The 24,966-nt window shown below is 48.0% G+C and overlaps 1 protein-coding gene across 2 annotated transcripts in view; it reads right to left on the bottom strand.

The window, feature by feature from the left end:
* Positions 1 to 287: 287 nt before the first annotated feature.
* Positions 288 to 24,966, bottom strand: part of CSPG4 (chondroitin sulfate proteoglycan 4) — a 51,731-nt gene continuing 27,052 nt past the window's right edge. For both annotated transcript variants that reach the window (XM_045848543.1, XM_045848544.1), the window contains 7 exons: positions 24,417 to 24,899; positions 23,903 to 24,079; positions 22,138 to 22,336; positions 21,914 to 22,048; positions 21,636 to 21,802; positions 6,837 to 7,020; positions 288 to 6,543 (listed from right to left, as the gene is read on the bottom strand). In XM_045848543.1, the coding sequence (XP_045704499.1) occupies positions 4,709 to 6,543; positions 6,837 to 7,020; positions 21,636 to 21,802; positions 21,914 to 22,048; positions 22,138 to 22,336; positions 23,903 to 24,079; positions 24,417 to 24,899 (3,180 nt within the window). In that variant the 3' untranslated portion in view covers positions 288 to 4,708. The remainder of the gene's footprint in view (positions 6,544 to 6,836; positions 7,021 to 21,635; positions 21,803 to 21,913; positions 22,049 to 22,137; positions 22,337 to 23,902; positions 24,080 to 24,416; positions 24,900 to 24,966) is intronic.

Genomic DNA, 24,966 nt, shown 5'->3' on the forward strand with positions numbered 1-24,966 from the left:
TGGAGTGAAAGACAGTGGAACAGAGTCATAAGGTCTGACCTCCTTCCAGGCTGAGTGACTGCCATAGTGCAATGAGTTTCAACCATGTGCCACAAAAGTTTTTTACGACATGCAGAACCTGACTCTTTTAGTCAGGGGCACTGACCTCTTTTCCTTTAGATCGTCAAATAAAAAATGACAACATCCAATACAACAATAGCTATTTGGTGTGAATGAATCAAAATTATATTTTAAAAATATAATTTTATTTTATTGATTATACTATTACAGTTGTCCTGATTGCCCCCCTTTGCTCCTCATACCTATTTTTTTGTCAGATCGGCAAAAATTGTATTTTTTGGTGTGCTGCACAATTTTAGTAATTAGTTTCTGTACCATGAGATGAAAAAAAGGATTGAAAATCGCTGCCTAGTGTGACATTTGCCTGGTCCCTGTCTCTTCTGACTCGGTTTCCCCAGTGGTTGAGGGGGAAGACTTAGTGTGTCTTCAATTTTGCTCTTTGGTTGTGTTCTAAGTACCTGGGACTTTGTTCAAATGCAGTGTGTGATTCAGAACTCTGGGGTGCACCTGAGATTCCTCATTTCCAGCAAGCTCCCAGGTGTTGCTGGTCCCTAGACCCTACTTTGAGCAGTAAAGACTTAGAGAACTCATTGAATTTGGGCCTTCAGGACTGGTCACTTGAGTCCTTTGTGACCTTACCAGCCATCAGAAGGAAGCCTTGGGATTAGCTCCCAGCTCCAGGCTAACAGAGTTGGCAGTTCCAAGCTTTGAAGCCGGGGAGCTCCTCCAGCCCCCAGTAAGGCTGTGTTTAGGTAGAAAAGTCCCTTCTTGGCCACTGGTTGATTTAACCAAGGGCTGCCTCAGTCTTTAGGAGCTCTTAGGACACCTGAAACATGAAGGAACACTGTAAAGTTTAGAAGTTATCCTAGAGGCCACAGGTGCCCTTTGAGAAGCTGGCACCCTTTATGAGGATAGCAGCTCTCAGTTAAATTATGCATCTCATTGCACTGAGAATAGAAATGTAATCAGGAGGTAAGCTGGGCATGCTAGGCTTGGCAGCTGCATGGCTGCCCCTTCCTAGGAAAATCCCACACTCTTTAAGGAGAGAAGGATGCAGGCAGAGCCAGCTGCCCTCTCACTCTGAGCTCCGCCTCATCAGCCAGCTCCAACCACGGGGCTAGGGCATACATCATGGTGTGCTAGGTACTCACTGGCAGGTCTGGGGCTCTTCAGGAAGGGATGGAGGGATTCCTATTTGCAGTTCCCGCAGCAGTTTTGGCACAAAATGAGCTTGGCAACACCTGAATAATCATAGCAGTAACTACATGACATTAACTAAGAGGACCTACAGTGGGCCAGGTGCTGTGGAGAGAGCTCCTGCTCCACGCACTTGCTAGGGCTCCCTCACCTGTTATGGCCGGGAACAGGAGACTCAACTAGGGAGCTCTGGGGAGCTGCACAAGTATGTCTGCTGTTTCTTTAAGATATGGAATATTCAGGGCCCAGAGGAAAATGTCAGCAGTTCACATTGGTCAGCAGGAAGTGGTAGTGGGGGACCATTTCTCCTGCTTCCTATCGGAGAATGATGGTTCTAACTCTGTGTTTCCCAGCAGCAATAGCAACTCCACTTAAAGGGCCAGCCTCTAGAATGAGGAGAGGGGCTGAAAGTGAGTCCTTTCTCACTTAAGAGGTTAAACCATTTACGTTGGTGGGCAGGGCTCCTAAGCTGGGGATCTCTCTGGAACCCCTATCCTGTTCCTCACACTCACTCCAATGCCACCTTTCCCACTGTGGGGCACTTCCCCAATCTGCTGATGTCACCTTGGTTCCCTGGATGGGCAGGGCATCATGGCCCTTGGCTCAATGTGCTAGTTGCTGGGACTGTGGGAAGGCCACAGGCAAGAAGCATATATCCCCAAAGTTTGTGTGTACAAGTATGTATTAGGTAGGTAGGTGTTTATCTCTGTGTTGGATGTCTGAAGAGCTGAAGGTGCACAGCTGTTTGTACAAGTGCACATTGTGTGTATGTGAGAAAGAGGGTCAGAGGCTTCCAGACATTTCTGATCACTTGTATACAGGTTGGCTTCCATCCTCAGTGCCTGGGAGGAGTTGGCTCTTTACCAGAAGGAGGTGGTGAATTATTTAGTGAAGTGGATAGCAACCCCCTTAAGCTTCAGAGGCATATCTGAAATTTGCAAGATCCTGGAAGAGCTGTTGGCCCCAAGCCTTGGGTGCCAGCCCACTGTCCAACAGAAGTTTAGAGGAGCTGGAGTAGACACTGGGGGCAGGGCAGGCTGGCCTGCGTGAACAGAGAGGGTTGGGTCAGTCCTCTGGGGGAAATCCAAGCTGAGGCCAGATCCTGCCTCTCAGGACTGTCACCCTTGTCTCAATTTACAGTTCCAAGGAAACTGGTTGCTCTGGGTGGAGACTGGTCCCAGATACCAGGGCCCCGAGGATCCAGTCCTGGGCTTTTGGGAGAGATTGGGCAAAGCATGGGGTATGGCTTGTAGACACCCTTGACAAGGCCCTGTATGAGGCTGGCCTAGAGAGTGCTGAAGAGACCCAGAAGTCGGGCCAGGATTTTGAGCTGTGGGTATTGAGGGATCTCTGTGGGCCTCCCCACCTATGGCTCCTGGCTGCCCTCCAGGGCAAGCTTTTCACTGTGGCAACAAGAGCTGGCTAGGCCTAGGGGTCTGGTCTACTGTACTGCTGCCTTGCTGAGTGTGACACCCTTTCCCTCTCTGACTCTGTCTCCCTGTGATCCCTGGGCTCTTTCAGCAGTGACATGCCAGGATTCCAGGGGCCCTCTTGAACCTTCTGAGAGAGTGGAGAGGATCAAGGCAGCCAGATGCTGAGATGTAAAGGGCATTAGAGGGAGGGGTGGTCCAGGGACAGCTTGTGGAGAAGAGGGGATCTTCTTTCTAGCCCTAGTTCCTGGTTTAGATGTGACAGATGTCGAAGCACAGGGAAGAGGTGACTCTGCTCCCCAGGTGCAGGTCAACAGCCAAAGGCTGTCTGGGGCACTTGATCTCCAATCTGGCTGTGCTCAGAAACCTGCCTCCTACCCCACCCCAGAGCTCAGACACCTCTCATGCTGCTTCTGGGGACTTCACGTGGGGTATCCCCTGGGACCCACAATCTGTCTCCATTGCAACCCTGGGAGAGACCCTCAAAGGGGAAAGAACCAGAGGGCGGTGGCTCCACAGGAACTCATAGGGGCCTCCTGGAGACACTGTGTCTCAAACTCACTCCTAATCAAATGACAACCTCTCAGGCCACACACAGGGACAGCTCTCAGAATCCTGCTGCTTACTCTGCCTTTGAGAAGTAGTGCCCCTTGGGCCTCTTGTTGGAAGGGTAGAGGCCAGCAGAAATCTTCCTTGTGAAAATCTCCAGTGAGCTGAGGGAAGGCACCTGTGGGTGCAGTGCCTCAGCCTACTCATCAGCACCAGGGTCCAGGCTTGGGGTCCCCATGTTCCCTTCACTTTCCTCACTTTTTCTGTTCTGACCTCTTGCGAGGTGGGTGGGGAGGGACAGAGCCGTCCCTGAGTTTTGGGAGGCCAAAACTCAGGCTAAAAAAATCTAGGGCTGGACGCTGAACATCCCTTAGTTTCCTTTTTTGCTTTAAGTTCCTCGGAGAGGGCCTAGCCTATGTCTACTAAACCAAAGGACTTGGTCCCATCCCACAAAGAGGAGGCAGAGATTTGGAAGGCTCCAGGAGGTAGAAGTACAGGGCTCCTGTGGCCCTGGCCACACTGCTGGTTGAGGCTTAAGGGAGTGCAGGTTGGTGAGGACAAGGGTCCAGTGCATGGTCAGACAAACAACACACAAGCTGTCCAGAACCTCTGAAGCACCGTTTATCCAGGCCGCATGGAGCCAAGTGCCCCCAACTGCCTGCCCCCCAGCTGTCAGGGGAATACAGGCACTACAGTGTCTGTGGCCTCAGACCCCGCATGCTCCCCAGCCTAACCCTCTGCAGGGCCACAGACCCGTTTGCTTAGCTCTCAGCCTGTGAATGAATTGGCCTCCATCTCACACTGCCAGGGGCTCCATCAGTGTGGGCTAGCTAAGCGCCGTGTTAAATAGCTTCCTTGTAATCCCCCTTAAATAAACCTGTCCCTAGAGCAGCCCACCAAACTTGCATTCTGAACATATTCTACTGGCTTATGCCTTCCAGGGAGTAAAGGGTCCCTTTCTTTCTGCTCTCTGCTCTGGGGAATGCCATCTCCCTAAAAGACCAGAGGGAAAAGTTTTCTCTGAACCCTGGGGCAGAGACAAGGGGAGGCCTGGTGTGGAGGGAACACCCAGGAACCCATGTATGCCCCTCCCTTTCTCCTCCTCGTCCTTAAGAGGATCAGGAGTGACTCACCCAAGGTCACAGATCCAGGACCCAGAGTTCTCACCCATGTAGGAGGTTGCTCTGGTTTTGACAGCTCAAAGTAGCTCCAGGGCAAGGGACTGACTCTCTGAGCCTGCCTCTGCCCTTGGCCCCTGTAGTTCTCTGCATGGAATAGGCTGGGGAGATGCCAGTTTTGACTGTACTCTGTCCCGGACCTCTGCAGATTTCTCCCAGCACCCTCCATCCCTGGCATCCTCAGGTCTCTGTGGCCCTGGGGACACTCAGACAGCACCAGGGCATGGGAGCAGTGGTGCTGGGGCCTGAGGAAGCTTGTTCCTGGCCCTTCAGTGTCTGGGCCCAGGCCAGGCCTTACACCCAATACTGGCCATTTTTGAGGGCAGGGTTGGCTGTCCGGCAGAACTGTAGCAGCTCTGGGTCTGGATGGCCCCCTGGCGAGGGCCCTTGGCCAGTCAAGTTCGTGAGTGGGATGGCTTGGCTGGGGTCGACTTTGCGAAAGGTCTCCGTGTCACTGGCCAGGCCATCACGGGGCTTGGCTGCCAGCACCTGGACATGGTGCTTGCCTGTCTTGTTGCGTTTGCGGAGGTAGAAGAACAGGGGCAGGATGAGTGCCAGGAGCAGGAGGACCAGGCACACAGGGATGATGATGCTGAACATGTTGGCCTCGAGGAAGCCCAGGAAGCCCTCTGTTGCCACAGTGGGCACAGGGCTGGAGGCCGCCAGGCCTGGCTCGCCAGTTGGAGGGCTACTCTCTGGCCTCTCTGCTTCTGTCTGAGCAGCCTCAGGGAGACTGAACAAGGCCACGCTGTAGGGTTGGGCCGCATTGTAAGGCTCAGTAGCAAAGTCCAGCGAGACCACAGCAGGTGGGACACCTCTTGCCCATAGCTCCAGAGTGAGACTGTCACCTGCAGGGCCTGGGGACCTACCCTCTGGCCTGCGTATCTCCAGCCCCAGCCTTCCATCCTCAAGGTCCTGCTGTGTGAAGTGCTCCACAGGCCGGCTGTCCCTGGGCTCTGTTCTGGCCCCAGGCACATGGACCAAGCGGCCATATTGGGGTCCCACCAGAAGCCGGAAACGGGGTACACTGCCTGTGCGGTTGGCCAACTCACCTGCATTTAGGATGGTGGAGTCCAGGCGCAGGGTGGTACCCTGGGGCCATGGCCCATCTGCCCACACATGCAGCAGAGCCCTCACAGTGACATTCACTGTGGCTGATGTGTTGGCACCCCTGGCCAGTGCCAGGACATTGAAGTGGTCATGGGAGGAGGAGAAGTTGGTAAAAGCAAAGGCCACCTCACCTTGGTCTACCTGGAGCTGGCTGAAGGCTGTGGCTGGCTGCCCACCCACTAGGAGATGACCGTACTTGGGCCCCTGGGTGAGGTGGTATATAGCATCTGGCTCCTCCCGGTCTGAAACCACCTGGAGCTGTTGCCGGCTCAGTGAGGATCGCCCTAAGGCTTGGGGTACCTCTAGGGGTGCCTGCAGCTGTACCTCAATCGTGGATGGCAAGACATCCACAACCAGGGACATGGGCAGGGGTGGACTGGCTCCATCAGATACGCTCAGCTGGAAGATGCCTGCCACACTGCTCCCATTGGCCACGAAGGCCAGCCGCCCTGCATCCACATCGGCCTGTGTGAAGTGGGTCACAGGCCCTGCACTGGCTCCTGCCAGGCTCAGGAAGCCATTGTGGGGTGCCCGTTGCACCTTGAACTCGATCTCCTCGGGAGCTGAGTCTGGGTCCAGCACACTCAGCTGGGCCCGGGAGATTGAGGCGCGGGAGCCTCGGGTGAGCTGGAGTGGGACAGAGGCCTGTGGTTGAGGTGGCTGCTCGTTCACATCTTGCACTGAGATGACGAAGGCCTCTGCTGTTTGAGGTCCCACCAAGGAGGCCCCCGCTGGCCCCTGGAGGTGGGCATGGAAGTGGAAGCTATCCGGCTGAGTGCCCCCACCCCTGTGGGCATACACCAGATGTCCTGCAGCCAGCTGGGACTGCAGGAAGTGGGGCTGCCGGGCATGGAGGGGCTCCTCAGACAGCAACAGCTGGCCCTGGGTGGGAAACTGCGTGACCTGGAACAGTACATCGTACTCTGGGCGCTGCGGCAACATGACACTGGCCAGGAGGTTGGAGGCATCAAGGGTAGCTCTGGTGATCTTGGCCCGCTGGCCTTTGAGGACCCAGAGACCTGGGGGTAGAACACAGGCTATGAAGGTCCAGTCCAATGAAGAGTCATGGACCCTCAGACTGGGGCCCCCAAGGCATGGTTTGCCTCCCCCCTCAGACCAGGTACCCAAAGATGGGGTTCAGAGGTTCCAGGAGGAATAAGGGCCATGTCTCCTTTCTGACCTCAAAGCCTCTCCATCTGCCCACCCTCCTTATAACATCCCAGGTCCTGGGGCTGACCTTGGCTTTGTGTCCCCTCCTCTCTGGTCCTCTCCCAGTGTCCCCCTAATTTTGTCAGCCTGTCATGCTGTTCACCTTTGTTCCTCCAGAGGCGGCTAGAGTGCTGGGGACAGGCAGCCTCAAAAGACACAGCCACAGCAAGGGTGGTGGCCAAATCGGGGGCAGGGGGCGAGACCAGCCGAAGCTTCACAGTGTCATGGGCTTCCCAGAAGGGCTCAGCAGGCATCTTGTGCTCATAGAGAACATTTCCAGCATACACCTGTGGGAGATCCATGTTGTTAGGGTGAGGCAGGTCCAAACTGTGTGCCCAGCAGCCCCTTCCCAGGCTGGCACTGAGCACTCTGACACCTCCCCAGATCACCCCTCAGTGCCAGCCTCCATCTAGGCTCTCCCAGTTGTGTCTGCCTGTATATCTGTAACCTGCACTTTCCATCACTGGCTAAGTGGGTCACCACTAGACGGTCATGTGGCAGTGAAGACCCAGGTTCTACAGCCAGATGCCTGTGTCAAATCTGAACTCTGCCGCCTTGGGCAAATCTCTTCTCTGAGCCTCAGGGGAAAGAAATACTCCATTCTTGGTTTTCTTCTTACCTCAGTAGTTGCTACTTCACAGACTCTCTTAGTCCCTCTACTTCTCCCCAGCATCTGTGGATGGGCCTTGAGACTCTTCTCCATCGACAGGCAGGCCCCTGCACACTCATTCAGTCCTCAGTGCCAGCTCTGTGGATGACCCCCTTATGTGTGTCTCCTACCTGGACTGCTCCCTCTGGAACCCTAGCTTCTCATATCCACCTGTGTCCTTGGCAGCTCCTAGGGGATTGTCTAGTAGGCATCTCCAACTCTGCATGTGCCATGCGGACTCCTGATCTGCCCACGTCTCCATCCTCCCACTGTGGAAGGCAGCAGCTGTGTTCTTCCAAAGGCTCAAGGCAAACTCTGGCATCAATCCTGACTTCCCTCCTCTCCCCACGCCTCACCATATCTGCCTGGATTAAGCAGGTACCCTCCTAACTGTGGCCCAGCCTTGGCCCCTGCTCCCTTCCCCTACAGTTTGTTTTTAACACAAAATCTAGAGTAAGCTTTTGAAAAGTAAGGTTATATCACTCTTGCTCAGATAATGCAGTAGCCTACCATTTGACTGCAGAGACCCTGTTGTGACCCTATTACCCCCTTCTGATCCAAATGTGTCCTCTTGGCTTATCTTTTGTTTTCTCCTTTTAGAAGACACAGAACTATTTTCCTTCTCTCAGAAAAATAGGACTTGCGCAATAGCAAGACAGAAACGGATGGTGCGGGAGACTTCTAGGAGAGCGGGGTTGTGGTGGCTGGGGAGCACAGCCCAGCTGGAGGGTGGAGGCTTCTCAGATGCCTGCTGTAAGAGGGAACACAGGCCTAGAAACTGGAAATTAGGTTTTTTGGTGAAATCTCCCAAAGGTTGTATGTTGACCATTAATTAAAAAATATTAAATGCATATGCAGGCCAGTTAAAACACATTTGTCGGCCAGATGTGGCCTGCAAGGATGGCCAGCTGTAACCTTTGGCTCAGGCTGAAGGGTGGGCAGGAAGGAAATGAAGACCCCTGGGAGGCTGGATGCCTGGGTATAGAAGCATCTTGGGTGGGAGGGATCTGGTGAGGGTGGAGCAAGTCACAGACAAGGTAGAGAGGGTCCCACAGCTCTGAGAGCAAGCAGTGTCATCTGGGGAAAGAAACCTTGGACTAACAATCAGAAGGCACATTCTTGGCTTTGCCTCTTACTGGTCATGTTCTCTGAATAAATTCACTGGACCTCTGTGAGCCTCACTTTCCTAATCTGCAAAATGAGGACAAAATTTCCTCACCTGTTCCCTATCCCACCCAGCTCAGGTATTGTGGGGCAGTGGTGATGTCAGACACCAGCAAGTCCTGCCTGGCCTCCTTCCCCAAGGGCAGATGGGTCTCTGCCATGCAGCTTCCTCCCAGCTTTCCTTCATGACACGGCCAGCGCATCTCCTGGTGGCCATTTTCAGATTGCTGGGGTTTGTGGGGAAAACAATGTAGGATGGGGGCAGGGCTCTGAAGGCTGGGTCAGTCCCTCTAACTTCCTGGGCATCTGATGACAAAGGTTCCCAGGGACTTAGGGTGTACAGCTGCTGTAGCCACCAGCCTGCTGAGTATTTCATTGTAGGGAAGGGCAGGAAGGGGGCACAGCAGAAGCCAGGGCTATAGGAGAACAGAGAACCCAGGCCTGGAGTTTTTTGATAGGAGAGACCCAAGAAACCATTCCCACCCCTGTTAAAGGCCCTCCTTTCCTGAGGCCAGAAAGCTACTCACCTGCTCTGCCCTAGAAGGGGCATTAAGTGATGGTTGCTGGTACTGGTAGGTACAGTTAGCACTGAGCCGTGTGATCCCAGCAGCCTTGCAGGCTGAGTGTTTACTGATAGCCTCTGCTGTGCTCTAGGACTGTCACACCCTGCCACTGCAGTGATAGACTCACTCAGCTGCCTTCCATCCACTCATAAGCTCCCAGGACCCACTCTGCTTCTTGCTGGCCCCTGACCTGAGCCCCAGGCTCACACCTCTGTCCACAGTCCCAACAGCTTTCTTCAACTCATACTCTATCCCTAGACCAAGCACTGCCCCTCACCAGCCACTAGTGTCCCCCCACCCAGTACACATTTTTAGCCCCTAGGTCCAACTGCTGCTTCCTTGTGGAAGCCAAGCCCCAGGACCCGATCCCTGATCAGAACCCCTTTTATCTTGACCTCTTGCATTCTTCTGTAGACAAAAAAGGGCCACACGCTAAACCTGACAAACTCAGGGGATGCCTGCAGGGTGGCCTTACAAAGTCAGAGACCAAAAGAAACCGCATAGGATGATCTGAAATGAAAACTTCTTAACTAAAAGCGAATAATCATGGTAGTCCCGTCCTAGGCAGTTATCTTCCCTGACAAAGGTCAATCTTTACTTTAACTGAGCCTGTCTATTGTCTTTCTGCATCTATGATAATATAGCTTTGGAATGTCTGAGTAACCCCTTTTTCCAGACCCCTCAGGGCACAATCTCCTACCAGAGTGCAAGACCGGGGATACCCTCATTGTTATGGTTATCACATTAATAGTTAACTGCTAACTATCCTATAACCACCCAGTGTAAAAGGAGTATGTGTCTGTCTCTTCCTTTTACCTTTTATCCAATCCCAGAGATTTCCCTCGCTTTGCTTTCTGCCACCTCCCTGATCTATTACCAATGGATTTCTTATAACCCCCTTACAGCTTCTCCTTTGATTCTGATGTATAAAATAAGGTGCATAACTGCCATTCTCTGGAGCAATTTCTCAATCAGTTAAGATTTTGCTTCCTGGCAATTGGCAATTGTCAGTTTGGCTCAAATAAACTCATAAAAATTCTTACAGGTTTGGACATTTCTTATGTTGACATTTACTTGGCATAGTGCGACAGGATTCCAAAGAAGCCCACCCAGGACCACCTTGCAGACCCAGATCCCATCCTAGGTACCAGCAGGGACCCATTGTGTTCCACCTGCTCCTCATTTTGCATCAGGTGAATGTGGGTGAGTTTCACGTGGAATTTCAGACCTCCCTGTTTTAAGGTAAGAGGCTCTGTTTTTATTTGAGCTGTTTTTGTTTTTTTTTTTAAATTCCTTGAGGTAAAACTATAGGTTAAGGGTTGAGAGAACATAGGCTAAGGCAGTACAAGAGGGAAAATAGGTGGCTGATTTTTTAACTTGGTCTTTTCATTTGCAATTGCTTTCTGAGAGTCTGAACAAAAAACATTTTGCTGGGCAAATGAGAGCCTGAACTCGCTGGGTCCAGAGATAAGAAGCACTTCCTCCAGCTCAAATTTTGAGTATTCTTAGGTGGCCAAGAATCTATGTGGAAGTGTCAGAGGGTACATCTCACGATGTGCAAGAGCCCTATAAGAAATTCCAACTCGACTGTAATTAAGTTGACTCGTCTGGGAATATGTTCATGAAGGTTGGTTACCTAACACTCTGAGTCCTCATGGCTGTATTAGACAGCTGGTGAGAGAAACTGAGACACATAAGAGTGTTTGACATGACTCAGGAGGTGAGAGGTGACAGCCTTCTGGAACTCAACCCATAAGTAGCACCCTTCAACCCACCACACAATATCCCTAGAAATTTGTTCAGGCTCTACAGATCCCACAATAAAACAAAATTAACATGGGAAATCATGCCTCCAAGGTCAGAAACTCCCAGCCTCCAGCTCCCATTAACATTTCTGCAGATACAAAAGAAATAGGAAGCCTTTATCTGCAAATACTTACAGAAATGGGAAGATTTAACTAGAAATTATATCAATATAAGATGGCCAAAATGGAGGGGTTTTGGCAGGGTGGGGGGGGGGAGGCTAAATTAATTTTTTGCATCCAAAATTAGAAAATGCTGGTTCTAGCTCTGACTGGTGTTGCTCAGTGGGTTGGGCAATGTCCTGCAAACTGAAAGGTCGCCAGTTCATTTCCTGATTGGGGTACCTGCCTGGGTTTCAGGCCAGGTCCCCAGTTGGGGTACTTGAGAGGCAAACTATGGATTTTTCTCTCCCTTTCTTTCTTCCTCCCTTCCCCTCTCTCCAAAAGCACATAAATAAAATCTTAAAGAAAAAAAAGAAAATGCAGGTTCTAAAATTACATGGAATGAAAGGGAAGCATCTTGATTAGAGATTAGAAGCTTCCAGGAGAGGCACAGATATATTTGTTTTTTAAAAAGTTAATAAAAAATTTTAAAGACTGTCTTTGAACTAAAGGAGGCTTCTAAAGCTAATAAATGCCAACACTGCATTCCTGCCCCCTCTATAGTTCTCCACTACATTCTCTGCTCTCTGAGGTTCCTTGGCTAGACTGCCCTCCCCCTCCCTTTCCCTCTGTCTCTTCTACATCTCCTCCACTACCGCTCCCTGCTGACCTGGGGGACAACAAGAATAGGAATTCAGACAAGGATAATCCAGGAATTCTAGAAGCCCCCTTAGAAAAAAATCGAGTTTTAGGAACATATCCAATTGTATATGTTAAATCTTACAGATTTCCCCAATTTTCTCTGGGACCCTGATGGGTTTGCAAAGAAATTTAATTTAACTGTTAGAATATGTGATCCTGAGGCTATTCTGACCTATTCCAATTAATCTACCTACTAGCTTCTGGGAGTAAAAGCAAGAGAATTACTAAATAGGGTTTTTCTGGGAAACTCTTATAGAAGAATCTGTTTTTATTGTAGAGAGCCAGGTCACCTTAAGAAGAGTTATAGGAAATTGAAATGGGATTTAGAAAGAGAAAAGAAACAGGAGCAAGTATATACTTTCTCTGAGGACTGAGAAGGCCTTACTCCTTCTCCTTATAGTTTAGGAGAAGTTGAAATTACCATAAAAGGGGAAATTACTGAGGCCCTTATAGATACTGGGGCTACTTTATCGTTTTTTTCTTTTTTAAAGTGTATTTTATTGATTATGCTATTACAGTTGTCCCATTTTTTCCTCCCCTTTATTTCCCTCTGCCCTGTACCCCCTATACCCCCAGCATTCCCCCCTTAGTTCATGTCCATGGGTCATACATATAAGTTCTTTGGCATCTCCACTTCCTATACTATTCTTAACCTCCCCTTGTCTATTTTGTACCTACCATTTATGCTTCTTATTCCCTGTACCTTTTCCCGCATTCTCTCCATCTCCCTACCCCTCCCCAATGATAACCCTCCATGTGATCTTCATTTCTGTGATTCTGCTCCTGTTCTAGTTATTTGCTTAGTTGTGTTTTTTTTTTATGTTCAGCTGCTGATAGTTGCAAGTTTGTTGGCATTTTACTGTTCATATTTGTTATCATCTTTTACTTAGATAAGTCCCTTTAACATTTCGTATAATAAGGGATTGGTGATGATGAACTCCTTTAACTTGATCTTATCTGAAAAGCACTTTATCTGCCCTTCCATTCTAAATGATAGCTTTGCTGGATAGAGTAATCTTGGATGTAGGTCCTTGCCTTTCATGACCTTGAATACTTCTTTCCAGCCCCTTCTTGCCTACAAGGTTTCTTTTGAGAAACCAGCTGATAGCCTTATGGGAACTCCTTTATAGGCAACTGTCTCCTTTTCTCTTGATGCCTTTAAGATTCTCTACTTATCTTTCATCTTGGCTAATGTAATTATGATGTGCCTTGGTGTGTGCTTTCTTGGGTCCAACTTCTTTGGAATTCTCTGATCTTCCTGGACTTCCTGGAAGTCTATTTCCTTTGCCAGATTGAGGAAGTTCTCCTTCATTATGTTTTCAATATCTTGCTCTTCCTCTTCTCCTTCTGGCACCCATATGATTCAGATATTGGAATGTTTAAGGTTGTCCTGGAGGTTCCTAAGAGTCTCCTAAATTTTTGAGTTCTTGTTTCTTCATTCTGTTTTGGTTGAATGTTTACTTCTTCCTTCTGGTCCAAACTGTTGATTTGAGTCCCAGTTTCCCTACTTCCACTGTTGGTTCCCTGTATATTTTTCTTTATTTTGCTTTTCATAGCCTTCACTTTTTCCTCTATTTTGCGACCATACTCAACCATTTCTGTGAGCATCCTGATTATCAGTGTTTTGAACTCTGTGATAGGTTGGCTCTCTCTTCATCGCTTAGTTCTATTTTTGGAGATTTGATCTGTTCTTTCACTTTGGCCATATTTCTTTGGCTTGGTGCACCTGTTACTCTGTAAGGAGTGGAGCCTTAGGTATTCATCTGGGTGGAGCAACCCAGGCCACTGCATTGTGGTGCTGTATGTAGGGAGGGGTCTGAGATGGAACAATGACACTTGCTCAGCTCTCAGCTGGTTTTCAGTCACTTGCCCCATTATCCACAAGCATATTGGGCCCTTCTGATACTGATTCCCAGGTAGGTGGGCTTGTGTATGTTCTAGGATCCTGTGGGTCTCTCCAATGAACTCTCCTGTGAGGTTGGGAGTTTCTCCTGCCTCCTCAACTCCCACAGGTTTTTTCAGTCAAAGACTTTATTCAGGCTTTATTTCCCTGCACTGGAACCCTGGGTTGCATGACCTGTCTAGCTCCCCAGTTGTTCCTTCTGCTTTATCCACACACAAATGTGGGACTACCAGCTGCTGTCTTGCCTCAAGTCCTCTCTGCCCTAGCTGTCCATCTCCACCCCTCCTACCAGTCTGGATTAATGTTTCTTCTTTAACTTCTTGGTTGTTGGACTTTCATATGATTTTCTTGCAGTTCTGTTTGTTTTTAAATATGTTTTTGTCCTTTTAGCAAAGTGTATCTACCTATGTCTCCATCTTGGCCGGAAGTCTCTCTCTCTTTTCTTAAAGATTTTATTTATTTATTTTTTAGAAAGAGGGGTTAGGAAGTAAGAAAGAGAGGGAGAGAAACATTGATTGGCTTCCTCTCACATGCCCCCAACTGGGGACCTGGCCAGCAACTCAGGTATGTGCCCTGACCAGGTATCAAACTGGTGATCCTTTGGTTCTTAGGCCAGCACTCAATCCACTGAGCCACACCAGCCAGAGCCTGTTTTATCTTTCTTAACTAAACCAAATGAAGTTGCCTCCTCCCTTGAAATAAAGATTCTGTGCAAATGGTAGGGCTATCTATAAACCAATGTCTGCTTTTAAATCAGAACCTGGCTCTGGATGGTGTGGCTCAGTAGGTTAAGCACTGGCCTGTGAACCAAAGGGTCACTGGTTGGATTCTAGTCTAGGCACATGCCTGGGTTATAGGCGGGGTCCCCAGTTGGGGGCACGCAAGAGGCTACCAACTGATGTTTCTTTCCCTCTTCCTCCCTCTTTCCCCCTCTCTCTGGAAATGAATGAATGAATAAATGAATGAATAAATAAATACAATCTTTTAAAATAAATAAATGAGCCATAACCTGTCCCCTCCAACTAGGGAATGCTACGTGGCAGTATATTCAATATATTTTTGCTAATCAAATCTGCCCCAAGTCACCTGATAGGGTAAGCTTTTCTTGAAACCATGATGCCCACATATCCTTTTTCCAGAGGGGGAAATGTATTTAGAAATAAATAAATCAGATCCTGAACCAATTGGGAAGATAATGACTTTAAAGGAACTTACTCAGGAGGAATATAGTCTTGAGACTGAACATTTGTACAGGATGTTCTGGGTCAACTTCAGGACTTTTCCAGTCACTGATATCATTTATACACAAGCTAAAATTAAGCCCAATACAAGATTACTTTTAAAAAGGGGCTTATAATTCCACATACAAGCCCTGTAATTCTTCTATCCTTCTAGTAAAAAAAAAAAATCAGTGGGAAAGGATGGAGATCTGTACAGAATCTCCTAGCTTTAAATAGTTATTCCCAAACATCTTATAGTTCCTAATCCATAAAACCTATTATCAGCTATTCCTGTGGACTGCAAGTATTTATGTAGTGCCTTTTCAGCATTTCTGTAAAACAACAACAACAACAACAACAACAAAACCTCAGAAATATCCCTTTGCTTTCACCTGGGAAGATAACAAGTTTATTTGGATAGTAATTCCCCAGGAATATACTCAGAGTCCCACCTCTTGTCTTAGATACTAAAAGCTGATTTAGCCCAGCCAGATAGCTTCATTGGTAAGAGTGTTGTCCTGAAGCGCCAAGATTTCTGGTTTGATCCCTGGTCAGGGCACATATAAGAATCAACCAGTGAATGAATAAATATTCCAAGTGGAACAACAAAAATGAATGTTTCTCTCTCTCCCTTCCTTTCTCTAAAATCAATCAATTTTTTAAAAGAAAATTTAAATGATGTTAAATTTCCTAGAGATTCTACTCTAATCCAGAATGTGGATGATTTAGTTTTTATGCTCTAGGAAATTACTAGACTCCCAAATGGACACAATTTATCTATTACAACAGCTAGCTATAAAGGGACACAGGATATCAAAGGACAGGTTCTGATTCTGTTTACTCCAGGTAAAATACTTTGGTATCTAATATCTAAACATGGGCTACTAATTAACCGTGAAAACTCAAAGGAATAATATCCTTTCCTCTTCTAAAAACAAGCAAATGAACAGCAGAAAAAAAACAACAACAGAGAGTTTCTGGGTTTGACTGGATATAGTCATAATTGGATTCCAATTTTTTTGTAGATTTTATTTATTTACTTTTAGAGAGAGGAGACAAGAGGGAGAAAGAAAGAGGGAGTGAAATACCAATTGGTTGCTTCTTGCACGTCCCCAAATGGGAACATGGCCCGAAACCCAAGCATGTGCCCTGATTGGGAATCAAACCAGTGACCTTTCGGTTCTTATGCAGGCCGGTGCTCAATCCACTGAGCCACACCAGCCAGGGTGATTCCAATTTTTTAGTAATGGCCCAGCCTTTATATGTTTTATCAAAATCAAATTGACCTGATCTAATTCAGTGGAACCCAGAAGGAAAACAACCTGTAAAATCTCTAAAAAGTTATCTACAACTCCCATTCTGAGACACCTTAATTATAAACTTTATAACTTTTTATACATAAAAATGAAGGAACTACTTTAGAAGTTTAAACTCAAACATGGTGATCATCACAGACCTATAGGATATGATAGTCAGCAACTGGTCTCAGTAGCCAGATGGCTCCCTCCCTGCATGACAACCATCTCTGTTGTAGACATGTTATGCAAACAAACAGAAAAGCCAGTTATAGGCTCTCCTTTGTTTATATTCCCCATTCTGTTACTAGTAAATCTCCACTGAATTTTTATCACACTTAACACTTCTGTCAGTTGACTGGCTCTTGCCTTCTGCACCTAACTGGAACTCTATGTAACAGTCTTAACCCAGTGACTTTGCTACCTTCTTTGTAGGATGGAGACATCACAATTGCGTTTTGCTTACTGATCACATTCTTGTTCCTAGGAATAGTTGACAGGAAACCCCTGTTGATAACGCTGACTTAATTTACAGATGGATTTTGAAAGATGAACAGGGACATTACTGAGCTGGATATGCAATAACTTCCCTGGTGGGCATAATTGAAGATTCTTGTTTAACTGAATAAGATCTGCCCAACAAGCCTAATTAATAGCTCTAACTCGGGCTTGTCCATTGGCCAAAGATCAAATAGCCAATATTTACATTGATAGTAGTTATGCCTTTGGCATAGCTCATAACTTTAGAATATTGTTAAAGCAGCAAGTCTTCTTAATTTTCTCAGGGTAGCCCATAAGGAATGGAAAGTAGGTTGCAGAATTATTACATGTCATACAGAAACTAAAACAATTGGCAATTATCAAAAATTCCAGGACATTCTCAAACTGCCACCATGGAAGCAAAAGGAAGTTATTTAGCTGATGCTGCAGCTAGACCAGCAACATTAAACAACCAAGTTATCCAGACCTGAGATTATTCCTTGCTTTCTACTAAACCAACAAAAGACTCTCTTTTATAATTTAAATGGACAGCTGCAGAAGAAAAGAGAATATGGGAACAAAAAGAGGGAACCTCTGTCCCAGGCAAACAGATATGGCTTGAACCCAGTCAGAAACCAATCTTACCAGTTGGGGCTTAATTACCTGCACCTTAACATGTGCATGAGCTAAAACAGAGTCCTGAGAGATGATTTCATGAAGTAAACAGCATTACTGGTACTGCAGCCCATTAAGTGTACAGCAGATTTTATATATCCAATAATAACCCTGGAAAATCATTCCATGGGTCTCAAGAACATTTCCCACTTTCTTCAGATCCTTTTGAGGGACAGTAATTGTATTTTATTCAAATACTATCATTTCATGAGTACAAATATGTGTTAGTTATGATTTGTATGGGTTGAGACATTCCTTGCAGGAAAGCAACAGCCTTATGGTCTGTACATTATTAGGAAAAAATTAATTTCCAGTTGGAGAATTCCTTCTGAGTTACTGCGACTGAGGGATGCATTTTACTGAGCAAATAATGCAATCCACGTGTAATATCTGGCCCATTCTACATTATTTTCATTGTGCTTATCATCCCCATTTCTTTGGATTGGTAGAACATAAAACAGTACAATTAAAACTCAACTAGGTAATTTTCAGAAGCTTTTAATCTCCCTTGGCCAAAAGCTTTCCCTATACTGATCCTCCACCTGAAATCTGCTTTTGGTAAACAGCATTTCTCCTTATGAAATAGCTAGTAGCCACTCTAGGAATCTGAATGAAGGGACATGCAAATCAACTTTTCTGAAAGGAAACATTCTGCATTATTGTCATGGGCTCATTAATCAGCCTACAGAGACTGATAAATTAGTAACTATCATTTCACAGTGTGCTCCCAGGTGATGAACACCTTGAAGACCACAACTTACAATCAGGAGATTTTTGTCCATTGGAAAAAAACACATTAATTAAAGACTCTCTCCAACATTGTTGGAAGGAACCTTATGAGGTACCTAACCTAGAATGGACATCTGCCCCTGTTTCTGACACTTGCCTCCACCTACCATGAAGATCAAAGACTTCTCAAGGATGAGAAGCCTTTGACATCAGAGGTAGACAGCTATCTCAAGACATTGATAAGACCTGTATACCTACAAATTGATGTTGAACTTTGATTAAAAAAAGATTTTGTTTATTTATTTTAAGAGAGAGGAGAAGGGAGGGAGAAAGAGGAGAGAAACATAGATATGAGAGAGGAACATTGATTGGTTGCCTCATAGTGCCCCAACTACGGAGATGAAGCCTGCAACCCAGGCGTGTGCCCTGGCAGGGAATCAAAGCAGTGGGCTCTCACTTTGTGGAATGCTGCCCAACTGAGTGAGTCACACCAGTCAGGCCATTTGATTGTTCTTACCTGTCTGCTAACATTAGTAGTAATAACTGTACTTGTTCTTCAGGCTTTTCTCAAACCTTGTGTATACAGCCCAGATGTTAATAATTGCTGAAGGTGTATAAAATAACTTTTGTATTATTAATATCTTTTTTATGGTTTCTGTTTTGAACTTTAGAAGAAATGCTATTGGGAAGAGAAGGAAAAGGACGCGTATATTTTTAAGAGAAGTTAAACCGGAGTAGTTTGTCCTAATAAGCTGTTTTTGTAGAAGGTTAGTGGAAAAGGAATATTAAGAAAGAAATTTACTCTTTTCCCGCCAAGTCTTAGGCAAAGATGTCATCGAGGAATACTTCAAGTGCAAGAAATGAAACAATAAACTTGGCTTTAGTTTGGAAAGAAAGAGAGAAAGAAAGAAAGAAAGAAAGAAAGAAAGAAAGAAAGAAAGAAAGAAAGAAAGAAAGAAAAAGAAAGAAAGAAATTTTATATATAAATGCCAGAACCTAATTATGGAAATATGCTTATCTCCTAACCCAACAGGGACTGAAACAGGTAGAATAAAATGTTCCCCTAAATTGCTCTGTTAAGTCAAGCCCCATCGGAACTCTGACAGTCATCAATAGGCAGCTATAAAACAATGGGACAGAAACTACCATGACTTCTCTTAAGTTTGTTTTCAGATCTAAAGCCAAGTTACAAACCCCAGAGACAACACTCAATACCTGGTTGGGAAGCCCCTTCCTGCATCGCATAAGTCTTGCACAATCCCAGAATGCCTTTGTTTATTGATGTATACCTGGACTTCAGTGGGACCCCAGCATTCTTAAAAAGGAAAAAGCCAGCCAAACTATATGCTGTTTGGTTAACCATGCAACTTCCACATTCCCAAAGCTAAAAATCCCTAAGCCCCACATTTGGGGTAAAGAACTTGAGGCTCTATCTCAGTGTTCTCACCCTCTGTAGAACCTCAATATATCTGCCTTTGCTTTTATCAATGTCCCTAGTCTAAATTATTTTAATCCAGGAGACAAAAACGCAAACTCACTGATAACGGGACTGCCAACTATAGAAGCTGAAATGGCTATAAAAACATTGCTCTCTGTAACTGGGGCTGAGGCACAGGAAATTTATTTATGAAACTCTTGGCTCTGGTCAAATAGCTCAGTTGGTTAGAGTGTTGCCCCCCTATGCTACAGTTGCAGGTTCAATCCTCGTCAGGGCACATACAAGAATCAACAAATGAATGCATAAATAAATGGAAAACCAAATCAATGTTTATCTCTCTTAAAAAAAACTTACTGTCCTCCTGGCCTCTGGAATTTTAGATGGTAATTGTAATTTATAACATTGTGTTTTTACAGCCTTGGCTCTGATTAAACCTTAAGGTTACAGCTTCCACCTGTACAACTAGGAGGAATCAGATTAATAATAACACCTGAGTGCTTCCAATGGGCAGTATGGGGCATAGTAAATAGAAACCCATCTCATGGTCAGATTATGAAAACTGAAAAGGTATATGGTGTGCCCTCAAACTAAGAAAATGTTATATTAGATGGAAAATAGAGACAAGTGAGACAGACAGCAAAACCTGGGTCATAGCTGATAGGTTAGAAATGATCCAGAGCCCCTCCCTCCCTCCCTCCCTCCCTCCCTCTCTCCCTTCCCTCCTTCCCTCCCTTCCCTTTTTTAGAGAGAGGGGAAGGGAGGGAGAAAGACATGGTGAGAGACATCAGTGTGCAAGAGATACATCAATACACTGCCTCTTGCATGCCCCCAACTGGGAACCTGGCCTGCGACCCAGGCCTGTGCCTTAACTGGGAATCAAGCCAGTGACCTTTTGGTTCACAATCCACTGAACCACCCCAGACAGGGCCAGAGTGTTTTTCTTAATAAAGGCCTATCAGACCTTTATTAAGACCTGATTGACTCCCATTTATCTGCTTTTCATTTTTTGAGAAAAATTCAGCCTTGAATTCCATCCAGGGCTACAGTCCTGCTCCCTTCCCAGTGGTCCATTGTTCAGCAAGACAAACTAAGACTTCTAGGAATGAGGCTTCCTAACACCATGGGACCCTGTTATCCAAACAAAAGGTTGGTCATCAATACATGTGTTGGATTAATTTATGACCAAAAGGGGGATGTATGGACAAAAAAGGGGTCACATATTAAACTGACAAGCTCAGGGGAGGCCTGTATCCTGCATGGCAGCCTTACAAACTCAGAGACCTAAAGTAACCACATAGGATGCTCTGAAATGAAAACTTCTTAACTAAAAGTGAGCCATGGCAGGTAGTCATGTCCTAGGCTGGTATCCTCCTTGACTGAGCCTGTCTATTTTTTGTACCTATGATAACATAGCTTTGGAATGTCTGAGCAATCCCTTTTTCTAGACCCCTCAGGGCACAATCTTCCACCAGAATATGTCATTATTATCATGTTTATTGTTTTCTAAAAGATTTTATGTAGTTTTAGAGGGAGGGGAAGGGAAAAAGAGAGGGAGAGAAACATGCCCCCTACTGGGGATGCTGGCCTGCAATCTAGGCGTGTGCCCTGACTGGGAATTAAACCAGTGACCCTTTGGTTCTCAGGCTGGCACTCAATCCACTGAGCTACACCAGCCAGGGTTTACTATCATGTTAATTGTTAACTGTTAACTGTCTTATACTGGTCTACGTAAAAGAAGTATGTGTCTATTCTTTTTCCTTTTTATCCAATCCCAGGGTTTTCCCCACTTTGCTTTCCCCCACCTCCCTAATCTATCATCAGTGAATTTTATGTAACCCCCTTATAGCTTCCCCTTGGATATAAAATAACTGCCATTCTATGGAGCATTTTCTTAATCAGTTGAGATTTTGCTTCTGGGCAATTGTCAGATTGGCTCAAATAAACTCATAAAAATTCTTACAGGTTTGGATGTTTTTCATGGTGATACTTGTCTCTCACTGTGGAATAGTAAGCCTTGTTTGCTTGGGCCTAGTGGCTTCTGGAGGGCAAGGCGTGCATGACCTGGACCACAGGAGGCTCAGGGAAGTGCGCAAATGATGCTGGAGCAGGTACCCATGTCCACGTGTGAATCTGTGGCAGAGTGGGCCACCTGAGCTGTGGCTGTAGAGTTGGGCCCTTACCTCAGCCTGAGTGAAGTTCACCAGGGTCTCCCCACTGCTGCCCTTCTGGGTGTGGAACAGTCGGCCAAGCTGAGGGCCCTGCACCACCCAGTAGAGTAGGTGGTGGGGGTCGGAGCCTGTGCTGGAGCTGGCTCTCAGGCTCTCACTGCTGAGTGGCTGGACGGACCCTGTGAGAGGCAAAAGGGGCCTGTCAGACTTTTCCAGGAGCCAGGGCAAGGCCTGTGACTGCTGGAGAGGCACCCTGACCCTGGCATGCCACCTACCCTTGGCAGACCCACCTGGGCAGACAGTTAGCATCTGGCTGCCCTCCAGTGAAAGCAGCAGCTGCTTCTGGGCTGTCACACGGAAGAAGTGTCCAGGGGAAGTGTGCCTGCCATCAGAGAGGCTGAAGCGGAAGCCTCCATCCAGGGCCCCTGAGGTCAGATGGAGAACTGGGTCTCACTGTCCATGCCCACCCTCAGGGTGCCCGACCCTCATAGGGCCTCCCCTTCTTGGCACCCACCTTGGTGTGAGAACAGCACGAGCCCACTGTCCAGTTGGGTCTGTGTGAAGTTGTGCACTTCGGTGCCCTGTGCCGCCTTCAGCACTACCCGTCCATTGCTGGGCTGCTCGATGCTGTAGACCAGGTCCTCAGGCTCTGAGTCGCCATCTATGCCCCTAAGGGCTGCCGTAGGGATGGGCACAGTAGCCCCCTCCCACATCTGGGGACACAGGCCTGTGAAGGTTCTGCCCCCACCGCGCCATATGGGGCCCCCCTGCACAAAGTGGCCCACACTATTCACCTTTCCCTGCTGTCCCAGGGCCCCCACACCCAGGCTCCCTGCTCCCATCTGCCCTAATCTCGACTGTCCCTCAAGGGCAGCTCTTGTCCGTCTACCTCAGGAAGCTCCCAGCTCTTACCTCACAGACTTCTCACCCCTAAAGACTCCCAAGCTTGATCAACAGCACTGCTCAATCTGGCTGTCTCTCAGGCAGGGCAGGTGTCCCTGAGCCCCTCCATAGTGAGTCTGGGCAGGGGCTGGGCAGTCTATGGGAACAGTGACTTTGCCTGCCTAGGATACTTAGAAATGGGCTTCTCTTCCAGGTGAGGGATTGGGTGGGAGGCAGGAAGAGCTGAAGCAGCACTGGGATCAATGCAGTTAGCAGCCCCCAAGGGTGGGTGAGGGACACCTGGATACAGAATGCCCCCCGCCCCCTCCCCCCACCCCATGCTCAGAGTGGAGGGGAATGCCCCTCAGCCCTCCTACCTGCCAGCAGGGCAGGATCTGTTCCCAGAGCCCTGTTACTTGTCCTGCTGAGTTAGCAACTTGTGAGCAGTATTGAAGGAGGGGCTTCCATACCTGGAGAACTGAGCCCTCTGCCATGCAGGGCTCCCCTACCCAGCCCCAGGCTGACCCCTACCAGAGCTCTAGGAGGAGGGTCACTTTGCATAGAGGTTCCTGGTGCGAACAAGGTGGATAGCACCCCCTGGTGGCTGAGCTTCCACAGAGCATGACCTGCCTGTGGTCCTTGGGCAGCCCTCACAGCCCTTGCTGGTCTTCCTATCACTGGGCTGCTCTCGACCGGCACATACTGTCCCACAAAATACCCAATGTTCACGTCACAGACAGCCTGTCAGCCCTCTTTTGAAGCTTCCAAGGCTCCTGCTGATCTGCAGCCCACACCCTAGAAGTCAGCATTCAAGGTCCTACTCATCCGTTGTCTTGCTGGTCAAGCCACACTCCTTGGTCAAGCCACACTCTTTCCATTCCGTCTATAATTACTTTTGAGACTGTGGAGAAGTTCTGTCACCTGTCTGGGCCTCAACCTTCACCTCTGCTGGGTAACAGCACCACCACTGTGCCCTGTGCAAGGGGTAGGGGCTTGGGAAACCAGGCTGCGAGCTTTACTTGCTGAGGGTGGAAGTGGGGAATGTAGTGGCTCTGCACCTGGAGTCAGCCCTTAAGGGCTTGAAAGCACTTTCTTCAGGAGTTTGGTCCTAAGCCACAGAAAACCCCTCCTGTTGAGGGTGAGTCCTGGAAAGAGCAGGGCCCAGTGTGGCCACTCACAAGGCTGTTTACAGGTCTTCTAAAGTGTCCGAGAGCAAAGCCTCACACCTGTGTTCCATTTTCAGCGCAGTAGCTCTTCTCTCTTTCCAACAACCTAGTGAGGCATGTGGCAGTGTCCCTACTCTAAGGAGGGGAAAACTAAGACTCAGAGAGGGGGAAGCTAGGCATTGGGCCTCTCTCCAGGAGGGACAGTGGGAGGAAGTCCTAGATCGCTCTCACCTGCAGGCCCATGTTTGTGGTGAGGATTGGGGGTTGGTTGTTGACAGGAAGGATGGTGATGGCGAAGGACACTGGATGGCTCTGGCGGTTGATTTCTGAGGCGTTAGCCACCAGGATGAAGCTGTCTGTTTGTGTCTCACTCCCATCATGAACATAGTGGATTAGCAGCTCTTCCACCTATAGGCCAGCCAAGAGCTAGGAGTCACATTCAGCACTCTTCCTACTATGCCTCTGGGAAGGGGAGGAGACTGAGTCCCTCAGAGCTTCAGTTTCTGCAGGTGGGGACAACCCTTTCTCCCAGAGGGAAGGAATAAAGGGATGAAGGAAATGGGGAATGGTCATTTCTACCTGCCCAGTGAAGAAGGAATGAGCCACGGCATCGAAAACAGATGTACTCTGCAAAGGTGGGCTCCATGCTTCCTCTCTGCTTACATCCCCAGGCTGGGCATCCCTAGGGCTCCCCCACTCTGCCCCCAGAACTGAACTGTTCCCCAGGGCTTCCCTGACAGCATACCTCTCTCCAAGAAAAGGTACTGAGGGTCTCATTTTGAGGGTCTCCCTCTCTTTGCAGTGTCCCATGCTGGGGTGACTCTAGCACCTGCAGGTGAAGGTCTGGCAGCATGCTGAAGTAGGGCCTGGTGATGCGGATCCGTGGAGGGGCCAAGGTGCAGGTGCCACCCTCGGGGACACTGAAGTTCTGTGCCTCCAGTGGGATGGTGGCAGGTAGCACCTCCAACTCCATGTGGACACCTTCAAGGGCAGCACCCAGGCCTGAGGCCACATCCAGGGAGAAGGAGTCACTCCAGACCTCAGGGCGGGAATGCAAGTATAGGACCCTGCCTGCGTCCACTGCCTCCTGAGAGAAGCTTCGCACAGGGTCCAGGCTGCGCAGCTCGGTCGCAGTGGTGGCGTGAGACAACATTACCAGGTCGCCGGCACTTGGGGGTGTCTTCACTGAGAACACAATGTCTGCAGGCGGCACTGCCTCCTGGGCTGCCTGGTTAACAGAGGGTCAGGGGGACTCATCAGAGGCACAGAAGGGGGCCATCATGGCCTCTGAGACA

Source organism: Phyllostomus hastatus, unplaced genomic scaffold (genome assembly GCF_019186645.2).
Source record: "Phyllostomus hastatus isolate PE091 unplaced genomic scaffold, TTU_PhHast_1.1 phas_contig_62, whole genome shotgun sequence".
NCBI classification, from domain to species: Eukaryota; Metazoa; Chordata; class Mammalia; order Chiroptera; family Phyllostomidae; genus Phyllostomus; species Phyllostomus hastatus.